This window comes from Pteropus medius, unplaced genomic scaffold (genome assembly GCF_902729225.1).
Source record: "Pteropus medius unplaced genomic scaffold, Ma_sr-lr_union100, whole genome shotgun sequence".
Taxonomy (NCBI): Eukaryota; Metazoa; Chordata; class Mammalia; order Chiroptera; family Pteropodidae; genus Pteropus; species Pteropus medius.
The window spans coordinates 4,544,607-4,571,555 of NW_024348242.1; the positions used below are offsets into that span (position 1 = coordinate 4,544,607).

The 26,949-nt window shown below is 38.9% G+C and overlaps 1 protein-coding gene across 2 annotated transcripts; it reads left to right on the forward strand.

Moving 5' to 3' along the window:
* Positions 1–122: 122 nt before the first annotated feature.
* ZCCHC8 (zinc finger CCHC-type containing 8) lies at positions 123–26,386 on the forward strand. 2 transcript variants are annotated; one of them, XM_039879331.1, is made up of 14 exons: positions 123–2,422; positions 3,681–3,723; positions 5,996–6,070; positions 7,675–7,780; positions 8,890–8,967; positions 12,342–12,445; positions 12,575–12,640; positions 13,203–13,263; positions 13,738–13,880; positions 14,169–14,311; positions 16,446–16,567; positions 17,547–17,633; positions 17,879–17,996; positions 20,922–26,090. In XM_039879331.1, exons 1-14 carry the CDS (start codon positions 2,227–2,229, stop codon positions 21,701–21,703), a joined length of 2,124 nt encoding a protein of 707 aa, XP_039735265.1. In that variant the 5' UTR covers positions 123–2,226; the 3' UTR covers positions 21,704–26,090. The 2 variants fall into 2 exon arrangements, with proteins under 2 accessions (XP_039735265.1, XP_039735266.1); XM_039879332.1 differs by lacking the exons at positions 123–2,422; positions 3,681–3,723; positions 5,996–6,070; ... (1 more) ...; positions 12,342–12,445; positions 12,575–12,640 and having other exon boundaries at positions 20,922–26,386.
* The last annotated feature ends 563 nt before the right edge of the window (positions 26,387–26,949 follow it).

The following is a 26,949-nucleotide window of genomic DNA, read 5'->3' on the forward strand; positions in this document are numbered from 1 at the left end:
AGTCTTCTCTAGCATAAACTAAAGTATTACAAAGTTAGAAAACCACTTTCTCACCAGCATAAATTTGGTGGAGGGAGAGGACTCCAGAACTTGTAGTTCATTTGCTTTCATTAGATCAAAGTCAGTTTTTAGCATTGCCTAGAAAAGTCCTTGGAAAACATCTCCGCAATGTAGTATGACAATACATTGCAGAACAGCTTTATAGTGGTAAAACTAAAATTTTTCTGTTAAATACTAGAGTTAAGATCATCTTGCTTGTAAGGTGTGTTTTTGTGATACAAGAAAATCAAGTGGTAGTATTACAATATTTTTAATGTATTTTGGTAAATGTTTAGTTTTCCCGGAGTACAATTCTTTGGAGAAATGGTTTCGTGCTTCAATGCCAAAATCAAGTTTATGGGGAATAGACGCCATGATTTGTCATTTTGGCATCACAAATTCATATTTTTTCAGTTTAGCTCTACCTTCTCAATTTTGTTAAAAGTTGTCGAAGACTTGTAAGGCAGAGTGAGATGACACATTTAACTGCCTATGTTTTTTAGGAGTTGACAGTACGTCCATCCTGCACTCACCTAGAGCAGCAATTTAAAACTTAGCCAAGTTTAAACACAAAACCCGATTCCACCAAGCTTAAAAAACAAAATCTATTTAAGTAGATTGGTGGAAGGAGATGGAAACAAGTTGGTTGATCTGTCATTGCAAGTTAATTTTATAGCCCAAAAGATAATTTAATTATATTCTTTAAATGTAATTTCTGTGAGATCCACTCCTAGTTCTATTCTGGCCAGTCTTCAATTTCTGTAAATTTCTCAACCTTTTCAATCCCAGCCCTTGTCTGCTTTGTATTCATTATGCAGTCTCATCCTCTATTGTTTCATTTACTTTAAATGAAAACTTGGACCAGCCAAATGGTAACCTTTGATATACCAATGATGTCTAACCAAGATGCTTCAAAAATTTCTTCCACCAGTTCAGTTAACCTCTCTATTGCCTATAAGGATAAAATTGCCTCAAGGTACCATACCACATAACCAAAATGGAACTCCCTCTTTGATCCCGAACCTGGTGCTTATCCATTTTTCTGTCATTTATTTAAACAAGTTTAAGTCAGAATCCTAGCAAATTTTCACAACCCACTTTCTCATTCTCCATGTCCAACCCTTAAATTAGCTCTTGCTTTAATTTTAAATATCCTCTACTTCTAAATTATCTATTCTCCACCCCTATTGCTACTACTCTGATCTAAGCTCACATTCATAAGACTCGGTTTCCAAATCCTTTGTTGTGCAATCAGACTTCCTTTGATAAATGGTCCTTTGTCTTAACCAAAATGAAAATTTGTGGGCAGAAACACCACCTATTTAAAATGTTGAAATACGACAAGCGATTTTGGAGGCAGAGAGCGAGTCCCTAATGTGGTCTGTGAGTACTGGCCTAATGCTGCAGCCTGGTGTTGCTCCACTCTGCCTTTTCATTCCACCTGGAATGCCCTTAATTCCATCCTTCATACCACCAACCTTGCCCTCTTAACACCTCATAACCTCAATTCCTCAGTTCACTGACTCCCACAGATGTCAATTTGTTACATATATCCATAACTTCTTGTGTTTTTATTTCACATTTCTTAATGTGTTAGATACCCATCAACATCCATCTCAAACCAATGGCGAGACATTTATGGTTATTGTTTTTTTGCTAGACTGTAGGCTCCATGAGAGCAGGAACTTCACTTTGCTCACTCTTACATCCTCGGGTCTTAGGAACTGCCTGGCACATCGAACGTGGTAAATGTTATTGAATGAATGAATGAGAGAAACCACCGAAAGCTGCAACAGACAAATCTAAAATAGTTTAATCATCTAGCTAGTTTTTCGTAGCCCTAGACGCATAGCAGGGCCAACCTATGTGGTTTTGATACTCTCATTCGAGCTTCAAGTTTAAAGAGGATCAATCCCAGTGTGCAATGCAAACAATGAGTTAACAGTCGCTTAGAAACCACATGTCCCAGCATGCCGTGCTCCGGAACAATCTCGGAAGTGGGTATGAGGCGTCATTGCATTCTGGGAGTTGTAGTCTGACCTGCCCCTTGTGCAGCTTCCGTGGCCTACGTTTGGAAAAAACCCTACTGGGTGGCTTAGCGCCCTAGAGAGCGGCGCGGCCCTACAACCTTCGCCCCCGGCCCAGTGGCCCGCTCCGCCTCTACGCGACTCTTCCCCATATCCCAAAATGGCGGCGGAGGTGGATTTTGGCGACTTGGAGCTGTTCGAGGCGTTTGACCACCCAGAGGAGTCGCTTCCGAAGCCCGTTCATACCCGCTTCAAGGACGACGACGGCGACGAGGAGGAGAATGGGGTTGGCGACGCGGAGCTGCGGGAGCGGCTTCGGCAGTGCGAGGAAACCATCGAGCGGCTCCGCGCCGAGAATATCCTTCCCGCCCGCTGGGCCCTGTCACCCGGGCGTGTGGTGGGTGCCGTGCCCGGGAGGGCGCGGGCGGAAATTCCACGAGGGCCAGAATTCGAAGTAGTTTCTCTCGCCCCACAGGCCGGCTGGGAATCCGGGGTTAGGCTTGCGTAAGCCGACCCCGGGGCCTCGGCGCAAACCTCTTCAGGGATCCGTATTCTGGACTGAGTCCGCACCTCCCGCCACCCAGTCGGGGGCCGGTTTTTGGGTTATTTCAGACTGTTTCAACAGTCAGATTGTAGACTGGTCACCAGTTCTCTCCCCTTCTTTGGAGTCGTTATCCGATTTCCGTTTTTGCAGCCAAGCTGAACTTGGTGCACTCCTGTTGAAGTTGTGTTTTAGAAGATACCGGATACTTAGACTCAGGCGCAGATCTGTCTTTTAGAGCGGGGCAAAAGTTGGTGGTCCTAGGATGTACAGTTGGGAGCCTTTAGGATTCGAGGGATGCTAAAAGAAATGGTGAATTACTCGATTAAGAGTGGGGGTTTCGTTTTAAAGTTCTTCCACTTTGAAATAGCTTCCGAGGTGAAGGTGCATTGCAAAGCTTTAGGAAAAACGCGCCAAATAAGTTTCCATTTGGCTTGAGTTCCATGATTAGAGCCTTTCTAGCAAGACATTTTAGTATGTTTAATTTGCATTCTTAGAGGGTTTTTTTTTATTATATATATACAGATAATTTTAGTTCTGGTAGTTTTTCTTTTAAAATTTGTAAAGACTCCTGAAATTAATTGTCAAATTACCTTTTAAGGTTTTCGAAGTCTGATATTTTTTACTTGATATTTTATCATGAAAAATTTTAAAATACAGAAAAGTTGGAAGGATTGTAAAGTGAACATTCATAGATTCCATTCTAGATTCTTCCATTGTTAACAGTTATACTGCATTTACTTTATCTCACTATGATGCTTTGACTTGGAAAATTTTTTAAATGAATGGCTGTTTAACTTTTGACGGGACACCCATTGTTTGCTTAATGTTTTTGCGTGACCGTATCTTAGAAATATCTGTGTCGAAAGGGATGACAACTCTATTTTAATTTTTAGGCCTAAATGCCTAGCCCTGCAGCAAAATAGGAACTTGGAACGTATCACCTTCAGAATATTTGTGTCTTAACACTTATAACGTTCTGATACCCTTTTGGCGTCAGAGTAGGTTAGTCTAATTTTATGATCTTCATTATTCTGTTTAATGAAGGCTTATCCTCTTTAACAAGTAATAACATCAAGAACTTAAAAGAAAATTGAACATCCTGACTCGACCAAGGTATGAGATCTTGAACTTACACCATAGTTGCCCTTTATTTTTTATCTATGTATTAATATTTAGTTTCTTTGTTAAAAGGGTGTTTAGAGTTTTCATATCATTTTTATTCAGCATACTCTGAAGAAATCAGAGTAATGATCTTTTATTTTTAACTTGGGGTAAAATTCGAATTCTCATAACTGCATTAAACTGACTTATTGGGTGAAAATATTTGTGAAACACAATCTAGAAAATTTTGACTTAATATTCAGACAGGCAAAGTGTCAACATAGCTGTTCCTATTCAACAAACATTTCCGGGAAGTTAGAATTAAGATGACAGTATTAACCCAGCTGAAGCTTTATTTACCCAATTAAAGTATGTTCATAAATAGAAATAATGCAAGTTACAGCATTTTAGAAGAGAAAGTAGTTGCTTTGGGAAAGAATACAGTGAGTGCATTCAGACACCTGATTTTTGGAAGGTTAAATGCAGTTAACATAAATTTAACAGGTCACTAAATCTAAAATATTGGTCAAAAGTACAAATTTATTATGTGGGGCGGTATTTTCAGGCTTTCAGAATTTGGAGCTGCCATGATGCACTTTCATTGGGACTTTTTTTTGTACCTGGTACTGGCTGGAGTAATTGACTATATTGGCGACTAAAAGTTTAGAATTTAGACGTGATTTTGGAGTAACTTCCCTGTGCCCTCTCTTCCTTCCTCTATGTGAGCACACTTTGTAGATCTAAACTCATTTTTGATTAGTTATTAAGTGTATTGCATATAACTAGGATTCCTCAAAAATCATAATTTTTATATACCTAAAGGTTTTATTTCGATAAGCATGCTTTCCAATAGAGTTGATTATTTAAACATTAAATATTTATCTACACGTGGGTTATAATCACCTGAATTTAAATGATTATAGCATCGTAGGCTTTGCCAGTTTATAAAAATAAGCATTAGTATCATGAAAAAGGAATAACTTTTTTTTAGAATTAGTGCCATGCATATTGTCAGATTGATAAAGCATTCTACGGAAAACCAAGGAAGAAAAAGAACTAAAATTATTTAGATAAAATTTGTACCTTAAGTCTCTTGGTTTAATTCTTACTTTGACACCATTGTGATCAGAAGTTTCTCTTCTTTTTATCCAATAAAATGTTGGGTTTTTTACTTTGTATTACGAAAATTTTCAAAAAACATGGAACAATTAGTATAATTAATACTCATTTTTTATCACTTCGATTTAACAGTATTTAGCCATATTTCTTTCTAATCACATATACATTTTACCCCACATATTTAAGTGTATCTTTTTTAAAAAATACTTTTACGTGCATAACCACACCACCGTTGTCACACCTAATAATTGGCATAATTTCCTTAATAACATTCCCAGCCCCATCCACATTCAAATTTTTCCACCTGAATGTCTTTGTAGCTGTTTGCTCACACTGGACCCCAGCCAAGGACCATGCAGTTGCATGAGGTTTTTAAAAACCTGATGTGCTTTTAAAAACTGAAGTTTGCTCAAATTGAAACAAGTCTCTGAACTATTTTGCATTTTTTATTTCTCTCCTTGATGAGAACAATTCCAAAGACAGACTCGATGTGTTTCATATGCTGTATAAGTAGAGGAATGCGAGGCAGGTGAGGAGGGAGCGGATTCAGCTGGTCCCAGGTTACTGATGGGGTATACTGCAGGTGTCCAGGCTGCATTCCAGCTCTTTTTTTTTTTTTCTTTCGGTATTTCAAAGTCAAATCCAGGAATAGTACGCTTTTTACATCTCTACTTTAGAATTTTGGATTTGGGATATTTAGTGCAATGTGCTCTGTCCTCCAAAAAAAGAGCCTAATCATTTATTTGTAAAATGTTTCATTTTCCTATATAGTTCCAAGCCAGGTTCACTGTGATTCTTTAGAAATATATTCTTGTAACCTGCTGGTTTACTCAACACCTCGTTCCCCCACCCCCATCCCCAACTTGTAAAGAAGCAACCATTAGGTAAAGAAACTTTGGGGTTGAAAACTGAAAGATTAACCGTAGTTTTTAATTTTTTATGAAATATTTTGAAAAATATGTAAGGGATACCTCTGTAAAACTGTTAAAGTAGGTAAAAGTCGTGAAACTTAGATTTTTCTTGAGAAACTGGAGTTCTTGGTGGTTCTCGATTTTATCTGTAAAATGTATGATCTTTGGTACTTAAGAATTGTATAGGTTATATGTTTATATATTCATATGCAAGCTTTAACTCCTCTAAGAATGTGTTTTAACTTCTGTTTTAGTGGGATATTGGTGAACAACAATAAGTTAGATGGACCTTTATTACAGATTCTATTTATGAACAATGTTATTTCAAAGTAAGTCATTTTCTCTTTTCTAAATATAATGAGTTCATGTGTTTATAAAGCAGTGCCTTCTATAAGTATGCTGTTTCCATTTGTACTTACACAGTATTCTTTTACTCAAAATTTATGGAATCCTGATTAAGAACAAGGATATTAGAGTCATGTAAACTTGAATTTGAATCTAGTCTCCTATTTTCTACGTATGTGAACCGGACAGGTCACTGACCCCCCTCTGTATACCAGTCTCTACACTGGAAAACAGGATTCTAATAGTAGCCACCTTGTAAGTAGCTGAGTGAGCACCTGTCAGAGCTTAGTAAATAGCCTCTAATAAAACAAAACAAAACAAAAAATACTACCACCACAACAATAAAAATATTAGCTATTCCAACCCCCAGGTTAGGTAACTGAGTGTTTCCTCTTGGCTGTCTTCAAAGCTTCCCCACATGATATTTTTTTTAAATATTAAAACGACCTTTGCCAAAAACCTTCCAGCGTCTTGGGTCTAGTGAGACAGTACATTCCTGCAGTGCTTGCTGGAGGGTCTGAAATGGTTCAAGGCGGTGCCTTGGTTGGCCTTTTCTCAGAGCCTGGTCATGGACATTTCAGATAGTTCCTTCCTCCTCCCACATCACTGAATCAATCATTACTTCATGTGCTGGGCAAGGTAAAGACAGTAAAGGGAACACACACACACAGCGTGACCTGTGGGGCAGGCCCATTGCCGCCTTCGTCTCAGCAGAAGCGGAACCTGAGCTCTGATGGGTGGGAGAGCTGGATGGTGATGTTGCAGCAGCAAGGTGCTGGGCACGACGAGGTTCTGGCACTGTTGTCACCATCCATTAGAACCGGCGTCTACTCTAGCTCATGGCAGTCTTAACTTCTGCACTTGGTGTTTCACCTGCAGAAATCTTAAAATGTCCCAGCTAAAGAGACCTGACAGATCACCTGGTCTGCGAAGAGGGCGTTGGCCGCCCAACCACAGCCTAACCTGGGCCCCTTTGGCACCTCCTGACTTGAGCACCAAAGAATATTCAGTGAATGTGGTTCTTGCCCCAAAAAGCTGGAGAAAGTAGACCTCAGTTGTTTTTCTTGCATCGCATTTCGATTTTATTTTTTTTCCAGTTTAATATTTATATAGATATTTCCGTGTATGTGTATAGAGCTCTCTGAGAGGAGGATGTGGAAGAACAATGCACATTGGCTGTCTTTGTGTGGCAGAAATAGGTGGCTCGCAGACAGAGTAGGAAGGAGGAGGCTTTTCATGATGTAACCCTGTGACTTCTTTTGGATTTTGAACCACTTAAAAGTATTATATATTCAAAAGTTAAATCCATAAAAATTTATAAATAAAATCCACTTATTCATAGGGTAGGTATTTGCCAACTGTTTTATGCCAGCCACTGTGTTAGGTTATCATAATCATTTTGTTAACTTGGCAACAATGTGGTTTTTTCTAAGGAATAGATTCCTGAGTGTTACAAATAGTTAGTGATTTGATAAACCTCTGAAAAACAAAATAACAAAAGTTACACATGACATAATAATGCGTACAACTTCAGTCTGTTCAATGTCTTACTCTGTCTGGGTTCTGACCATTTTGTCCTCTTATGCAGGCATTATCATCAAGAAATAGAGGAATTTGTATCAAATTTAGTAAAAAGATTTGAGGAACAGCAGAAAAATGATGTGGAAAAGACTTCTTTTAATCTATTGCCCCAGGTATTTCAAACTTAACAGACTTTAAGATTAGTAGGTTATGCTTTTCACTGCTAATTATTAGGCCTTCGGGGGTCCTCTTGAATCAAAACCAAAATGATTAAGATCTTCTGTTCCCCTCCCATCCTGCCCAGTGCTGCCGTGGGGCTTTCTTTTGGATTGTGGCTCCTTTTCTCAGGGGAGTCATATTTTGACCTGGCTACACTCAATGTTGAAGGCTTTTTCCTCCTTTTTCCCTACTTGGAGACAGGGTTTGGGGTGGAAAATAAATTTTAGGGGAAAACAAAAACTACCTCAGGGATTTGTAAAAGATAGAATTTTTATATCTAAAACCAACAGTTTCATGCACTATCCTTTATTTCCTCTCTGCTTGTTTTTAAAAAAAATAGTGTGCCCAAAGAAATCTGAGAAGTTTCACTATGTGAATATTAGAACATGGATTCATGTTTTAAAAATCAGAGTTATGTTTTCTGGGCTTTTTAAAATTAAAAATGAAGGTAAGTAGAATCTCTCAGATAAAGATCTTCACCTATTTATCCTCTGAGGTTGGAGAACAGTATTCTGATTAATTGAATTTTTTATCACCTTTAATTTTCACCTGTCACATTACAAATTTTTAAAGATTCAGGAAATGGAAGATACATTTAACAATAAAAACCTTACTAAATAATAAATTTTTGATTCAAGGTACACTTCAGAATTTTTTAGTGGTTTGAAGCCTGTGAGAGTTATATTATAAGTATTGACCAGTAATGTTATATATTTTTAATCTTTCTAGTTATCTGATTTCAAGATAAACTGAGGTCTGCCTTGCCAGTTTAAGTGTTGAAAGTTTCATTATTAATATTCATTAACACTAAAGTCATCGTGTATGCTAATGCTTCAGAAGATGTTTTTATATCTTTTTAAATTTTTAAACTTTCCACTCTTGAAATTTCTTTCATAAACATTCCTACTTAGCTTAAGTCACCCTAATTATGACAGCAATGAATTCAAAATTTTACATACTGTAATAGTATGTATTAGAAAATAAAGTGAGTGTATTCAGATTGCTGATGTCTGAATTTTAACAAGAATTGGTTACCTTCGTAATGTGTTTTTCTTTGTATTAGCCATCCAGTGTTACGCTAGAAGAGGACCATAAAGTAGAAGAATCCTGTGCCATTAAAAACAACAAGGAAGCTTTTAGTGTAAGTTTGGACATTTTAGCTTTAGAATTCTGCAGATACCTGTTTCCTATCCTATGTCAATTGGGCAGCGTTTAAACGATACCGTGGAATAGTTATATGATATCAAATGATCACACATTCTTTTATTACATTTGTTATAAACAACAATGTAGACTCTACATATTATAGTTGGCTTTTTAATAACGATTTTATTGTGACCTGAGGCACAATAGACATTGTCTAGAGGACTTTATTTTTGTCCTGACTGACCTCTTTGTATTTATTTTCAAGAACCTGGGTGAAGATATAGAAAGCATACTTGTTGAATTTATAGATGTTCAAAGCTGAGAAGGATAAATAGTTAATATAACAAATGGCAGATAGGAAATATAAAATGTTGCCAGACTCAAATAATAGATGAAAAATAGAAGTTTAACGGGAATGAACCTACATTAAGCCTTTCAGTACTTATGCAAAATTCAGCAATGTCAAAAATGTCAATGCAACGTAGTTGTGTAATTTTGCAACTTATAATTTTCTGAAGGTGATGTAATTCTGGATTCTATTAAAGGAAAAGTCATTTTCATGTGTATGGAGTATTGTGCTCCACTGTGATATACCACAGTTTTAAAGAGGGAGCTGCAGGGATGATGAGCTCACAGATCTTGTTGAAAAGATTTACAAGGCATGTCACATCTCTGCTAATGTGATTAGGGGCTGTTATTTACAAAGGTATCATTTTAGATCACTCTGTATAGTACCTAGGGGCAGAACTAGGGCCAGTGATTGGATTGAATACAAAGAGGCACATTTCAACTCCACTTTTTGAAAGCGGGAATTGCTGTCAGAGATGTGAAAAATGAAATAAATGGTACCTCTCATGTTTTTAAAAAGCTAATTCCATGTTACTGGAGTCAAATAAAGAGAGATTTCATCAAGCACTTTAAAGAAGGATTTCTGAATTTGAACTAGATCACTTCGCATTTCCCTTCTAACCTGAGGTTCTGGGATTTAAAGTGGCACCCGCTTGGAAACTGGGAATTTTGCATAATTGTTAATTTTTTTCTTTAATAAAGACTAATAAATATTAAATGCTCTGTTCTACCAGAGACGATTCTAGTCGAAGACAGCTTAGACTAAGGTGATAACAGTGGCTATGATTCTAGGTTCCAGGGACATAGCAATGAAGAAGAAAAAAGGCAAAGTCCTTATTCTCATTGCATTACATTCTAGTGGGGAAGGCAGTGCTCTGAAGAAAAATAAAGCAGGGGAAGAGTTAGAGAGTAAACGCGGGGCAGTTGGTTTGTTTAGTGAGCACTTCGTGACAGCCTCTCTGAGCCAGGACCTGGGGGAATTGAGGGAGTGAGCCCTACTGCAGTGCGCGTGAAGATACGCCAGGCAGTGGGGGAAAGTGGAAAGACATAAGGCGAAAGCGAAAGCAAAACGTGTTGCTAAACAGCCACTACTGTTCTAAGCTCGTTACAAATATTACTCATGAATCTCATATTACAGACGAGGAAATAGACGTGAAAGTTACGTAACTTGCCAGGTGCCCCTTAGCACGTGGCAAAGCCAGGATTTGAATCTGCCTTCTGACTCCAGAGCGTATGATTTGAATCCTTATGTTGCCTTATAGACAATAGTGTGGACTTTGGATTTTACTCTGAGATGAGAGCCATTGGATGGTCTTAGGCAGAAATGTGACATGTTATGACCTGGTTTTTTAAAGAACTGGCTCTATAGAACAAAGAGTCTGTAGCCAGTTGCATATGGAAGCTGGAAACCAGTTAGGATTTATGTATTCCTCTCTGGTGAGAGAAAGTGACAGCTTAGACTAAGGTGATAACAGTGGCGATGAGAAGTGGTCAGAACCCAGATGTACTCTGAGAGTAGAACTGATCAAATGTGTTGATGAACTGGATACATAATAGGAGCATGAGAGAGTCGTCAGAGTGACTCAGGGTTTTGGCCTGAGCACCTGGAACTGAGTCGCTGCCTTTTGTGTGATGGGGAAGATGGAGGGAGGGGCAGGCTCACAGGGGAAGGGACCCAGTGCAGTTTGAAGTAGGGCAGTGGAGGCTCTGCATGTTCAGGGACAGCTGTCAGGTTGGCGCTTCATGTACAAAGTTGAAGTGGAGGTGCGGTCAGAAGTGGGCATTGGGGGTTGTCAGCGTGTGACTTATACTCTATGCTGTGGGTCTAGAATCAACTAGCGAGTGAAAGAGGAGGACTAAGGGCTGAGCCTTAGGAAGATGGAGAGTAGAGGAGGACCTAACAAAGAAGACAGAAGGACCGGTCAGCAAGGTAGGAAGAAAACCAAGAAAATGCTGTCGTGGAAGCTAAAAGAAGATGATTCTAGAAGAAGGAGGAATCAGGTGCGTCAGTTGTTGCTGATAGGTTAAGATGAAGATAGAGAACTGTGCATTGCATTTGGCTGCATAGAAGTCACTGGGAAGCTCCACTGTCAAATACTTTAGTGCAGCGTTAGGAACAGAAAGAGGCCTCACTAGAGATGTTCAGGAGAGAATGACTATTGTTTTAATAAAAATGGGTGGGGCTCTGCTAGATTAAAGGAGACTAAAAAGACTTAACATTTTGGGGACAGTTGCAGAAAACTGAATATAGAGTCGATATAGGTGATATTAAGGCGTTATTAATTTCCTCAGGTGTTACAGTGGGATTGTGGTTTGTAGGAGAATGTTCTTAGAAGGCTCATACTGAAGTATTTAGGGTGAAGTATCGTGAAAATTGCCTGTAGCTGGTTTTGTGTGGAAGCTGGAAAACCAGTAGGAGGTCAACTCAGCAAGAGAAAATACTGGCTTAGACTGTGACAATAGTGCTGGTGACTGACTTTGTTTAAATGACTCTGTACAAAGTGAGTGTGTGTGTGTGTGTGTGCAGACAGATGCGCATACAAAAATGTCCATTAACAAATCTCAAATCTAGATAGCGGGTACGTGGGTGTTCATGGTACCATTTCTTCAACTTTTCTGTATGAAAATTTTCCCCCCAAATAGGAGGTAAAAGACAAGACTGGGAGGGAAGGAAATGGAAACAATAAATATAGACAACTTTTCTGAGGATCTTGCTGCAAAGGAGGCAGAAATGGGGAAATAGAGGGAAATGTGAGTCGCTGGCAAGTTTTTAAGTCTGAAGAGGGTGCAGCGGATAGTGATCCAAAGAGAAGAAAAACTCAGTGATCTAAGAGGCATAGGGGAATTTAAAGATGTAGCTTTTACTTACACATCAAAATCTGGCTCCTTTAACTAAGGAGGTGATTATTCGAATAATTTCATCCAAAAGTAAATTGTAAAAACAATTACTCATAGTCTTACATTATTTACTGTCTTTTTTTTCTGCTTAAATAGCAATATTTTTTGACTTGTTTTCTGCAGGTTGTAGGAAGTGTCCTGTATTTTACTAATTTTTGCCTTGATAAATTGGGGCAACCGCTACTAAATGAAAATCCTCAGCTTACCGAAGGATGGGAAATACCCAAGTATCCTACATAGTGAATGAAGATCTCTTACGCATCTTGCCATTAAGTTCACCTTTAAAAACATTTTAAAGACTATGATAACTCATTTTGCAGACTATGATAACTATTCCTTAATAAAATTCACTAAAGGTACCAGCAAGTCTTCAGCCACATTGTTTCTCTAGAAGGGCAAGAAATACAAGTAAAAGCAAAAAGGTTTGTGTGGGGAGCTGTTTTTGTTTTCTTCTTCTTCTTTTTTTAACCAAACCATAAACTTTTAGCTTGAAAAATTAATATTCTTTATTGCTGGCTCACTATTAATTACAGATTAAGCTATAATTTCAATATGTAGATATATGCTAATGTTTAAATTGATCACGTGTTTATTGGAATTCATTGGTTCATGCCCGATGTGCCTGGGTGGGTGGAGAGGTTTAATTGTTGCTGTCAGTTCGATTGCTGTCCCGAAACCATCTGCCCCTTTCCCTGTTGCCTGGAAGTGGGATCTGTTTGCCTCTGTTCTTGTTACTAACCACTGATGAAACTCGGAGGTAACAGGTCAGTCAGGAGCTTAGGGTTCTTGTTTAAAAGACTTGGTTAAAAGTACTGTTTGTTTAAATCACTAAGTACAGGAGGCGAAAGTGTAGCCATGGCAGATCTTAGTAATCTGTGATATACGCACTTTCTTCTCTCTGATATACTTTGCTGTCAGAATTTTATTGACTTGCTATTATATTTTCATTTACATTATGAAAATCTTTGTTTTTTGACCAAATAGGCCAAAGCCTCACTGTTTCAATTGTGGTTCTGAAGAACATCAAATGAAAGATTGCCCAATGGTAAATGTTTATCATATAAAAAATATCTTTGAACCAGAGCTATCTAATGTTTTCAGTGTATTTATGGCATTGTGTGATGTGAAGAAACTTACTGTGTTACTTTCCTGTAGTCATTGAATTTGAAATCTTTTCAAATTTGTACTTAAATTTTAAGGCATTAGATTTTTTTTTAAAATTTACTACAGTGCTCTGTATTTGAGATGAATGAAACAGTAGGAGAGTGGATTTTTAGACAGCTTATTCTGAAACTTGATTTTATGTTATAATAATACTGAGTTAATAAGAAATTAGAGTGACTGCTTTTCTTCCTTGCTTATTTTTCCAAAATATCCACCCTCTTTTATACTTATTCCTTATACATTAAAACTGAAAGACTCAGTTTGCTTGACGTAAAAAAAGTACTCATATTTATTTAATTTCTGAAGTATTTCTAAAGTGCTTGATACCATTCTTTTCAAATGCACTGCGATTTAGCCTCGAAATGCTGCTCGAATAAGCGAAAAGAGAAAAGAGTACATGGACGCCTGCGGTGAGACAGTCAATCAGAGTTTCCAGCAGCGATACCATGCAGAAGAAGTGGAAGAAAGATTTGGAAGATTCAAGCCAGGAGTCATTAGGTACCTCTTGTCAGTTTTTCATAGAATGTCATTTGTATTTCCCCAGTATTTGGAACATTCTGTGTTATCTTCAGGGTAATTAATTATCAGCACATAAGTTTTCTCTAGCAAGGTTCTAAATATACATCAGTTCACTTGAAAATAGTCATGGAAATTTAACTCTGTATTTGATAGGCACCATGCCACATGCCGTGTTAACATAAGACAGAATTGCTTTAAAACAATCAGAACAGTGTGTGTTTCCATCCAAACAAGAATACAGTATTTTTTCTTTCTGTTTTGACTTAGCGAGGAACTTCAGGATGCACTGGGTGTGACGGACAAGAGCCTTCCACCTTTTATATATCGAATGCGCCAGCTAGGATACCCACCGGGATGGCTCAAAGAGGCCGAACTGGAGAATTCGGGGCTCGCGCTCTACGATGGAAAAGGTATAGTAGATTGGGTTAGATAACTCAACATACGTATTATCTTTTTTTTTTTTTTTTAATTAAAGAATCACAATAAAATGTGATAGGAATGGCTGGCTTGTAAAATATGCTCCCAGTTAACAGGAAAATGTCATGATGGGGTTTCCTTTGTTTTACAAGGAAGGAACTAAAACTTCATTGAGAATTCCCAGATGGTTATCTGGGCAGACCAGCTCACTGGTCTAGTGAGGCCAGAGCGTCAGCTCTCCAGCTAGTGCTCTTTAAATCCTTCTCAGTAATGGTAACGGAAGAGTATGTCAATGCCAGGAGACCTGTATGATTTAAAATACATAAACCCTCTTGTAACCTAGAATTCCTCTTGTAGGGATCTACTCTTGAAAAATATTCGCAACTGCGCACAAGGAAATGCGTGTATGTGTATTTTTGTATAATTGACTATGATAGTGAAAAATCAAAAACAACATTGAGGCCCTACAGGAGAATGGCTAAACAAAGCATGGTAGATCTGGCCTGTGGAATACTTACAGTGGAGTGAATCTGCATGGCGGACATGGCAAAACCTCTGTGCAATACTGAATATAGAACGAGTTTCTGGGTAGTGTACATATTATGATGCCGTTGATCTTAAATTTAAAAAAAAGAAATAAACCCACATGGATGAAACAGTGCTGTTTTCTCTCCAAGTGCCATCTAGGTTTTAGGGTTTAGACTTCTAGAAGCCTTCCCTGACCACCTTACCTAAATACATTGCTCCTTCATTCACCCCACCTGTCCTTCCACTCTTTATCCCAGTGCCTTGTTTTGTGTTCTCCATACTTTGTCACAATTTATATATACTTATTTCTGTTTTACTTGAGCACTGTCTTTTCTCAACTAGATTGTAAGGTTATGATTGCTAAAAGCATGTCTATTTTTATTCACCAATATATCCTCTAGCATGTAGCGCAGTGCTTGGCATGTGGTAGATAATAAGAAAATATTTTTTTGTAAAATTAAAATGTCTTAGTCAAAATACAGCAAACTCAACCATGCTAATCCCTGAGATGGGAAAGAGGATGGGGCTAAAGATGTTAGTTTTATCTCTAATGCTTTAAATTTTTTTAAATGAAAGTGTTTCCATATCTTACTTAGTTAATTAAAAATATTTTTAAACATTTACCAAGCATCACTTCTCAGCCCCAAAGAGGTATTTAGCTCAGTTCTTCCTTCCCTCCCTCCTTCCCTCCCTCTTTTTAGCTTATTTGATTAGAGATTCTTTAGACAAAAGGTTGTGGATAATTGAGAGCGCCTTACATCTCTTTTAATCTATAGATTTCCTTTCTTGTTTTTAACAAAACTACGTATTTTGTCCTTTAGAATTTTTAAGATTGTGCCGATGCATCTCTCTTATTTTGTTGTTATGTCGTTACTATATTGTTGTTATTCCTCTGTCCCTCTGTTTATTTCCTGTGAATCATGCTGGCATCAGTCATTGGTGATCATTGCTTATATCTGTTTATTAATGATGGGTTGCAAAATGGTTGTATTCTCATTCTTCCATTACTTCTTGGCTTATTAGCCAGAATACTTTTATAAAGAGAAATTTGTTATAATGTATATGATTACCTTAGCTATATAGACATTATAGGACTGGAGAATAAAATGCATGATTTATTTAGTAGTTTTCAAAACTGAAAGTAGTTCCCAAGTAAGTACCCCTCAAAGACTGCTCTCATCTAAAGCAGTTTTAATGTTATGTACCTCTTAGGGTTGTTACGTGATTACGTGAATTATACTACTGGTAAACTATTTAAAACACTATCAGAAAAGAAAATACTACAGTAAGCATTATGTAAATGCTTATTAAAAAGAGCATTGGAATAGACCAGTCGGCAAGTCATACGATCAGTGCAAAGTCGACTTTTAAGCAACCCACAGAAGAACTAAAGTTTCCAAGATTTTAAATATTTTATCAAAGTAATGTCCACGGCTGTTTAAAAATTCTAATCTAATGGTTTAGGGATACTATAATGAAAGCCATTCTCAGAATAATTCTCTTGCCGTGAATGCGAGCACTTTCTAGGTCAGCTTTTGGTCTGGAGAAGGATTTAAATTGTCATCTAGCAATATTAACCCTTTTGATGGTCTGTAATAGATGATGCTGATGGGGAAACAGAAACTGGAGAAATACAACAGAATCAAAGTGTCACTTATGATCTCTCGAAATTGGTAAACTATCCAGGATTTAATATATCAACTCCCAGAGGAATTCCAGATGTAAGTATATATTCTTTTATTATTCTGAGATATGACATTATTATGTAGTTCGTTCAAAATGTTAGCTTATGTACTAATCTCTATTACATAAGAAGTAAATGTTACTTAATGTGTTTAATTTTTTAATTTTCTTTATGTTGACTAGAATCCTAAGTGAAATCTTTATTTATCCGAAAAAGCAAAAAACCACCAGTTTTTTCTGATTCTATGCCCTAAGGAGCTAAAATAGAATGATTAGCTTCTATAAATCTAAAACTATTATAAAATTTAAAAGATTTTTTAAAAAATAAAAACAAATAGATGATTTTTCTGTTAAATATGGGATGATTCTGAGACAGTAAAAGTTTTACAGAATTACCTGGGAAGTGAATGTTTGCCTTGCTTAAATCTAAGTAGGCTGTTCTTTTTCCTGAAATGCGCATTCTTCAGTCCCTCCCTCAGATTTAACTGCCTCAGTCCCTGGAATCTATGGGTTTAACAAGAAAGAGCCCAAAGTGATCCTGATTGAGAATCCCTGTTGAATGTCCTATTGGCGATGAGGGAGAAATGAGTGATGTTGAACCTTAAAGATGAACGCTCAGTTTGGAAAGGGAAAGACGAAGCCGGAACACCCAGCAGGAGTAAATGAGTTAGGGGAAATGAGCGATGGCCAGTCATGCCAGCAGCACTGGTGCATGATGGGAGAGAGACTGGAGCCAGCCAGGCTGTGTGTACAGCCCATGGCGTTACTGCCTATAATTTTGTCATAGGCAGAACGTGTGGGGGCCAAGTGACTTTGTTAGGTAGTCCGTTAGTGTTCAGTCCTGATTTTTCTGTAGGCGGGGTTGGGTGGTTTTTTTTTTCCTTTAATGCACCATTATTTTGATTAATTCCCCCCAAAAGAAAAAGTCACATATGAAGCAGAAATGTAATTTGAGATCCCATTTTACCTGCTTTGTGCAAAATACACACTTATTTTTTCCTTGTCTTTCGTCATTAGGAATGGAGGATGTTTGGGTCCATACCAATGCAGGCCTGTCAGCAGAAGGACGTGTTTGCCAATTACCTTACTTCTAACTTCCAAGCGGTAAAGAGACCTTCAGGGTGTCCTTTGTACAAATTTATTGCATAGCTTGGTGGGATTTTGTAGCTCATTAGAATCTTACTGTCTTCTCAGTTTGTAAAAACGCACTCTGTCTTCTGATGAATCAAAAGGAAAAAGGTAGCTACATTCACTGGTTACCTAGACTTAGCTCCAGATGGGTTTCTACATCATACTTAAGTCTAATTCTTTGTCCACGCTGTCTGACTTCGGTTTGGTTCCTCCATTAGCCAAGTGCGAGGTCTGGCAGCAAGAGGCCTTCGTCCCAGTCTAGCCCGAGCAGTCCTAAGAAGCAGAAGAAGGATCGTGGCATGGCAGCCTCGCCTGCCGACATGGAGCTCGACTCGGGTAGGTTTGCTCATGGTTTGATGTCATCGAGAAGGCAGGACAAGTTCCTATGCTCCTGAGCTCCATAAGAAAGGGGCAGCTCTTTATGAGCACCAGCTACGTAGTAAGTGTTCTGTCTTATTCTTGGAGATCAGAGCATCGCCACTGTTACTGATGAGAGCTGGGTTGGAGGACACAGCTCGGTGTGAGGGCCACATGGGTCAGTTGGGGGGATCCCTGAGTCAGGCAGACCTACCCACCCCCTCCCAGCAGTCCTGTGTCTGGATGGGCCCTAAAGCGAGGCAGTGCTCTGAGACAAGCAGTGGAGAGTGTCCCCTGTGGCAGCTCAGTCCCAACAGAGCCAAGCCGAGCCTTCCCATCTCTTCCTGATCGTCAAGAGTCTGTCCGCCTAGAAATGCAGAATGGCACAGAGCCTTGTCCGCCGACGCTCCCGGCTTTTTGCTCTCTCAGCCCTCTGGGCAGAGCCGTGGGGCCTGCGGTCAGGCAGGACTCTTGACGGTCCTTTTCAGCAGATCAATCAATCGTGGATCAGGACAGCTGTGCTCTCGCCTTTTTGAGGTTCCCCCCCTCCCACCCCAGTACCAACCACTGCTCCTTTGGGACTACTGATGAGTGGTCTAGATTTTGCCTCCAAACAGCTCTGGAATGGATCAGAAAACTGGGTTAATTGGATAAACTCCGAGGCTACTCTGAATCCACGGCTGGGCTGTTTCCCATCCCACAGTATGTTAGCTCCTTTGGTCCTGTCTGAGTGAGGTTAAAGGGCAGCCTTAAGATAAAACGCATACAGACACTTTAATAGTAAGGTGCCAGCATATAAATTGCGCCAGATTTGAATGTGAACTCCCCTTCTCAGTTTCAAATTCCAAGAGAGAATTTAAAGGTCACAGACTAAGGCCTTTCAAGTCCAAGGGAATTCAAATCCAAAATCTGATTATTTTGCCTGAGTGACTTCAAAGTCTAAAATCAAAACCCCAAAACCATTTTCTCAAAGTTTTTTCTCTGCTTAGTCTCAGCTGTAAGAGTTCTCGGTGACCAGGTAGTGTTTGCAGCCTGGGCTTTTAGCACCTACGGCCTTAACCTTAATGTCCAGTCTCACCTTTATCAAGGCCGAAGAGTTCATAGGAAACAGAATTATTGCAGCTTTTGCCAAAATACCGAGGAAATTTTGAAAACAGGCTATTCCCTAAAATCCAAAAGCACTTGTCCCAGACCAAATTACATTCCCAGAGCCCAGTTGACAAAGGCCAGAGCAAAGGTTTCTGAGCAAAGGCAAAAATATTGGTTTCTCTCTCTCAAGAACATTAGTTGGTGTCTGTTGTCTGACTACTGCCTGTGTACTTCAATTCTGTTGGAAGAAATCTCCCCATAAGAAGTGAATTTTGGTCTTGGGCACTTACAGTGCCGTATGAGACACAGTTGCCAGCTCTCAAAGTTTGGGAATTTGTGGTGTTGGCACCCCTGGTTGCTAGATCCACACACTTACGTGCAGGCATTTTTAGCCCTGTGCTGGAAACTTTTTCTTCTATTTCTTGTTAACAGATTGCTGAGGCCTGAGAAACCTGCCTCCTAGGGCAAGTTCTCTCTCTTTCTCTTTTCATATGTAATTAACCAATCCAGCGCCAGCGGAGCCCACGTGATAAGGTGAGGCTCTGGTCCGCGTTTTGTGGTTACCTGGACTGAGAAATTCCATTCACCTACAGCTCCATCCACCCGGAATCTCAGCCCTTGTTTCTAGCCAGTTACCAAAATCCTGACATCTCAACAATTGCCTCTTAGTTCAGGCCTTTCTTTCACCCAATCATCCTTGGTGACCTTATAACTGATTTTTATATATATTTTTCTTGTGGACTCTTATTCATTCTTTGCTCTTCTGAGCGAGCTCATTTCTTAAACTCTAAATTGCATTGTATTATTCTCATTACAGATCTTACTGCCTGAACAGTAAAGGTCAGACTGGTTTTGCATAGCCTTCAAGATTCTGTGTTATTCAGTTGAATCTTCCAGGCTCTGTCCTAGGTCCTGAGGGCAGGAAGGTTACTAAGACGCACTGCTGCCCTGTGTGGCTGCTCTGCCACCCGGGATTGCAGATGTGTGAATGTCTTAACATAAATGTGGCGGCCCCTAGAGATACCTACTACAGAGCCATAGGATTACGTGTTGCCGCTACAGGGCTGATTACAGCAGACAGTGATGGGGACCTGGGTGGGGCAGAAGGAAAGGGAGGCCTCTTAGATGATAAAACAGGTTTCGATTTTGGCGATTTTTTAACCAGAAACCAATAGTGGTGCCATTAATGAGAAGAGCACATGAGAGCAGAGTCCAGATTTTAGGAAAAGATCCTTTGTTTTGGACAGGTCGGGTCTGTTGTGACTGTGGGACACATCGGTGGTGATGACCAGTGACGAGGTAGCCACATGCACCCACAGTTCAGGCGAGCAGTCGAGACTTGATACAGAATTGGGAAACAGGCCAGGGGGTGGCCCTGCCTCGTCTCCTCAGCTTTGTCCCCTCCAGCCTTGCACACGCTCAGTCCAGCCTGCCTGCCTTTCCAGCCAAGCGTCCTACTGCAATCTTCCGCGGGCCCCTGACTTCGGTCACAGCAGGTGACATAGCAATGACTCCGTGTCTCCATGCTGCTGTTTGTGTCATCTGGCTCTAAAACAATGCACACAGCACTAAATGGGATTTCCTAAGGGGTTAAAGTTCCTGACGCCGGCAGGTCCTGTGGCTCTCGGCTGGTGTTCTTTTCAGGTGGCTTGAGGGCAGGAGGCAGTATTCTTGGTGTGACCATCCACAGAGTTTTCCTCCTCAAGCCAGTTATTTCTGGCCGTCGAATCTCTGCATACACCCGAGTTCAAGTGATAAATGTTAGTAAAACGGAGTGCTGTGACAACTTAAAGTCTCTTAACTTTGTCATTTCAGACGCAGACGGCCTGCATGGTTCTCCGAGCAGGGGTGCTTTTCAGTTCCAGCCGCCACTGCCCCCCGAGACTCCTCCCCCCGCACCCCGGGGGACTCCTCCGCCCACCTTCACACCTCCACTCCCCAAGGGCACCCCACTGTTGACCCCCAGTGACTCGCCACAGGCCAGAGTGGCGGCTATGGCCATGGACGAGGACACGCTGACTCTGGAAGAACTTGAAGAACAGCAGAGGCGGATATGGGCGGCCCTGGAGCAGGCCGAGAGCGTCAACAGCGATTCCGATCTTCCTGTCGACACACCTTTAACTGGGAATTCGGTGGCCTCTTCACCTTGTCCAAATGAGCTAGACCTCCCTGTCCCAGAGGGAAAAACATCTGAGAAGCAGATGCCCGATGAGCTCGAGGTACTGGACGCCTGTCCAGAGAAACTAGAAGTTGAACCTCCCTCCAGTCCAGACTCCGAGGCCGTATTGCTTTGTCAGAAGGAAGAGGAGGAGTCTGCGCAGGCAGACTCTGAAGGCGGTCTCCTTGATAATGGCAGCATCATATCAAACTGTGACATTAGGAATGGAGACGGCCAGAAGCCCCTTCATGTGGACACCAGTCCATCAGCCGCCACTAAAATTCATAGCCCGGTACCTGACATGAGCAAGTTTGCAAGCGGGATAATGCCGTTTGAATTTGAGAATATGGCAGAATCTACGGGAATGTACCTCAGGATAAGAAGCTTGTTAAAGAACTCACCCCGAAACCAGCAAAAAAGCAAGAAAGCGTCTGAATAACTGCTTGACAGAGTACTGAGAACTATTTAAGTATCTGTAACTTTGTGTTCTGGTAACTAGTACTAAATGGACAGATAAAATTGTCTTCCCATTTGTCCCTTCCATGTTTAAAAATCAATCTGAGGCTTTTTTGTGGCCTAAACTCAGGCCTGTTTTAAAGAACAGAAAGACTGGGCTTGCTGGTTTACTATATTTTATTCTCACTAATAAAAATGGGGCGGGGGGGGGTTGTATGTATGAGCTGGTTTAGAGATAGTTTATTAAGGTTTATACTATTTTTGGATTGTGTCTGTCAAGAGTGATGGTTTTTATCTGTCTTTTGTACATTGTTTTCCCTTTCTACATTTTGCTAATTATCCTGTATATAAGTTTAATATATCACTTTTTAAAAGAAAAAATTCTAACCATTTTAAATTCATATTTCAACTCCGACAACCAAATGAGAAGAATCAGGGATGAGCAGCTTTATCCCATTTGGGGTATTTTTGTAAGTGATTTACATACATCAATTTTAATAACACTTTTACTTTTTTATAACTTCATTCTTCACATAAGCGTGCTATACAGGTATGTTCGTCTTTGTGTACAAAGGTTTAATAAATTAGTTTTCATATACATAATCGAAGACCTTGAAAACAAAAAAGTGATTCAGTTAAATTAGTTTATGAAATCCTGTAAGCTTGGAAGGAAATTGCAAAATTAGCGGTTGCAAAGGAAATATAAGAATTGCAAATTTGGGTGTTTTCAATGGATTTCAGCATTAAATATAGAAACAGCAGAATCTTCTAATTATTCTGAAAAAGAGGCAACTAGCCTTTGCACAAAAATAATTTTCTAGGTTTGAACCCGAAGATGATAACTAGTTAAAAATAAAAAATAGACATAAATTGCTTCTCTCAGATCTAGAAGCTAGAGCTGAAACTATGGATTTTCTCTTTATGCGGAATGCTAGTTCATCTTCATAGTCAAGGCTGTGAAAACAGATGATCTTGAACTATTAGTCTCAGGTAGTGTTATCCCACTCTTAGGCCAGGAGAGGGAGCAAAATATAACCATTCTGGATTTGGTTTTCAAGTTGAGAACTTGAGTAACCAAACACTGTTCTATAAACAGTAAAAGGAAGGAAAATTATATGAAAGGGGAAAATTTATTTTCAAAGCTATCACAGAACATGGTAGAAATTGAATAAAATGTTGAATACTTTTGGCTTTTTTCTGAGTTGAAGTATATAATAAAAGTAATCTTTTACAGTAATTTAGTGCTTTTACATACATTATCTTACTCAGTATTTCTGTTGGATAAGCATGGTGTCACCACATTATATATGACATAAGGAAACTTCAGTGGCATAGAGAGGTTAAAGGGACTTGTCAACATTCAAGCAGTGGATTTTGAGAGGCTAGTCTTCCACTAAAGACTTGCCTATCGCCCAGATCACAGAAGTGGTTGTTTAAAATGTGTCTTTAAGTATTGTTTTAGTAGAGTCTTCTTTGGATACAAAAGATACCTAACAGATACCTCCTTAGCATATGCCACACATGTTAAGGTATTTTTGTGTGTTACCCCGTTTTCACAAGCCCCATAGTAGATAGGTTTGGGAAACTTCATTTTTTTTAAAGGAAATGCCTAAGACACACAGCTGGTAAGTAACCTAGTGAATCTAAATCCAGATCTGTCAGACCCCCACATCCATCCTCTTAACCACGGTACTGCCTCCCTGTCCAAAGCTCTATAAAGGCGTTTGTTTCTCCAAAACTTGGCTCCTATTTCCTGATTTATTCAATGACGAATTGAGGGCACAAGTTGTGTTATATATATATAATGTTCTATGTGCTTTGGGGCATGAAAAGAAGACTGGTAGGATCTGCTTTAAGGAGCTTATTATACACTGGTGGGAGAAAATGGAGGGTTCCCTCTTAGTTAACCAGATTCACTAAGTGGCCACGTGAAGAGGGCAAGGTGCCCGGGTTATTTGGGGGTGACAGGAGAAGCACCTAGAGAGAACTGGCTTCAAATTCACAGGGCCACAGGTTTAAATATTCACTTTTGGAGCGTATTTGAAGACTTCTGGAAAGAAAAACTGAGTTAACCTTAAAGGGTAGGTAGGAGGATTTCCATAGATAAAACGAGCATTGAAATGTACAGGAAATAGCGTAAGTAAAAGAAGCAGAAACGCTCAAGAAATGTAGAATGGTAGAAGAAAAAATTTAAAAGGGTTGTTCATTCACTGATGCATAGAACTCTTCATTGCTTTGCTATGGGGTTTGAATTTTATTAAGGAAAAGGATCTGCTAAGGATTTTTCATTGCACTCACCTCACTGAAAACATCCAAGCAATTTAGGAAGAGAAATCCTGAAGCCAAATTCAGAATAAATGGGAGAGAGGAGACATTTTATAGAAGGGAACCTAGAAAGATGGGAAGTAGTTGCCTTAAGAAGGTGCCCCATTTTAAAAAAATTGTCTGTTGCATTTGTGTATTATGAAGAGAGTGTTGGGTGGAGGAACGAGAAATAGTTTGGACTTGTCCATGCTATGACAGGTCTCCAGGTGTGGGTAGGTGAGATCATAACCAAACACTTGTACTTCAGGATGGACTTGGAATAGGGGTGGGGACCGGCTTCTAATCTTTGCCTTGGATTCAAAGGAATGTGAATTGTACAGGCTGCTAAAACAAAGCTGGCTCTTTATCTCTTTATCGTCTCCTTGAGCAGGTAAGTGGAAAGATGGCATCGTCCTTACTAAAATACCAAACGACCGATTTCCATGCACCTCCCCCCCAAACCCACCCCCTGCAAAAGGTTGCATTTCCTTTGGTGGGCAAAAAGTCCATCGACTTTCTACCAATAAGAGGCTTCCTCCTAGTTGGTTCTGTTCTTCATGTTCTCAGCTGGAGTGATTTTGCCCCTCTTTCTCGTTATTTTGTAGATTATTAGCAGGCAAAACCAACCAGGATGCTGTGAATATCCAAGTGGCTTATAAGGCATGACTCACTTCCCAAGAACCTCTGTTCACACAGCCTGTGTTTTTCTTTAGCATTTAGGAAAATTCATTTTCCTTCGACAATATATATTCGTTTGATTTAATGGTACAAATTCACTTTTAAATGTTTAGGATTCAGTTATTTGTCAGTGTTTATAAATAGCTCTTAATTACAGAGCCATTACCATATTCTTAATAAATTAGAAGTCTCTGAACAAGTATACTTTCTAAATCACCAGCGATCTAGCTAGAATGTTATAATGGAACGTTGAAGTAGAGGGTAAAAAAGTGATAGCTGTCTAAAAAAAAAATTATTTTTTGGTCTGTGGAAGGAACTGCATTGGGGTGGGGAAAGTGAGGATATAAGATTAGATTAAACTGAAAGAATTCTTTATAGTGTTGCAGTATATGTCTTTGTCATCCACACTTGGATTTTGAATTTGCGGATTTTATAATTCAGAAAACAGCCTCTCTGTAAAATTCACATCCCATACGCTTCCATTAGTTGACGTTAAATGTCTATGCATTAGATCTCACTTCCAGTGCATTTTCATTTACAATTAAATTATACCCTTTCATAACCATTTAAAGAGTAAAATAGGATACTTGATTTTTCTTTGTGTAAAATGTTTTACTTTTTAAGTTGTAAGCAGGGATAACAAAGCCATATATTTGAAGGAGAATAACCCACAGAGAAGCCCACTCCAGTTTTCTTCAGCCAGTATTGAAATTTATTTTCTCACCAGGCCATTTTCTAAACCTGAAATGTTTTTCTTTCTTTCCCAAAACAGAAATTATTGATTTTGTTGCTGATTATAAATGTAATACATATTCGTTTTATAAATGCAAACAAAACAAAATGGTATAAAGTAAAAGTCTTTTATATAGCTACAACTTGCACTTCCCATTGTTTATTGTTCACAGTTTGGTATAACTTTGTCCTGATCAAATTCAAGTAACTAAGATTCTTTTTAATGTTTTTTGTACCTAAGTGTGTGTTTTAACAAAAGTGAGATTATCTATACTTTCCTTGTCAGTATTTGAAATCTATTATTATTAATGGCTGCTTCATAGCATATTTTATTCAATATTGTTTACAATATTTTGTTGTAAATGCTGCAGTAAACTGTTTAAAAGGTATATCTTTGAATATTAGTGGAAATATGTGTATAGGATGCATTCCAGATTACCAGATTGAATGTTTTCTGTTCATTGGCAATTTTTATTTCTTCTGTGAACTGTCTTTATATCCTTTGTTCACTGCTCTATGGGTTTACTTAATGATATCTAGGAACTCTTTATTAAAATAGGTATATCTTTTATTAAGTAAACTGCAAAATTGTTTTTAATTTGTCATGTATATTTTAACTTGTTTATACCTTTTGTAATACAGAATTGTCAAATCGTTATCAGTCAAATCTTCGACTCTTTATGAATTGACAATTTCGGTGTGATGTCCTATTTTCCAAAAGCCTTCTGGTTTTGTGAATTCACCATCTGATATCCAATACTGATGGAAACTGGTATTGAAAAATTACTTCCTCCCCAGGATTTAAATTATGTGATTAGTAAGACTATACAACTCTCCAAGTGTATTTTCATGTAGATGGTTTTACTAATTACTGTCCAGATTTGGTTCACTAAGCCCTAACCTATCACTATATTTTAGGTTTTATTTCTGAATAAACTGGTGTTCCCTTTTAGTGGATTATTTTTAAGTGTCGATAAATGAAAAAAATCTATGAAGAATGACTGACTGGAGCAGAATGCCAAAAATATTTTATAACAACTGAAAGAAGGAATATCATGCAAAAAAAAAAAAAAGTTATTATCCTCATCCCTTTATTATATGTGGTAACGAAAAATTCTGTATCAAATTCTAGATATTGGAAATAAATTTTTTAAACAAAATTAACTATCAATGATCTGGCTACATTTAGAATTTTTAAAATACAAGAAATTACCGAAAATGCAAGGGGTAAACCCTGACTCAGCTGTTTACCATTCTATACAGCTGAGACTACTTCTCTGTAGGGGTGACATCATAGCAGAGTGAGTTCTCAGTGTTTTCAGTCGTGGAGGCTAGTTCATTAGTCATAAACGAGAATGACACATGAAACTGGATTAGGACAGGTTGTGGGATTAGACCCAGGGCAAATTTCTCACGGGCCTCTAACAAGTTTCCTTCTGTCCCTATCACATGCCTTCCATGCCTCTCCTGCTCTTTGATTCTCTCGGCCAATTACAATTCCATTTGCTGTACTGG

Coding starts and splice junctions, on each gene's coding strand:
- ZCCHC8 (XM_039879331.1), top strand. CDS start 2,227: ATGGCGGCGGAGGTGGATTTTGGCGACTTGGAGCTGTTCGAGGCGTTT. Junction 8,968..12,341: donor ACAACAAGGAAGCTTTTAGT/GTAAGTTTGGAC, acceptor TGTTTTCTGCAG/GTTGTAGGAAGTGTCCTGTA. Junction 12,446..12,574: donor GAAGGATGGGAAATACCCAA/GTATCCTACATA, acceptor AATTCACTAAAG/GTACCAGCAAGTCTTCAGCC.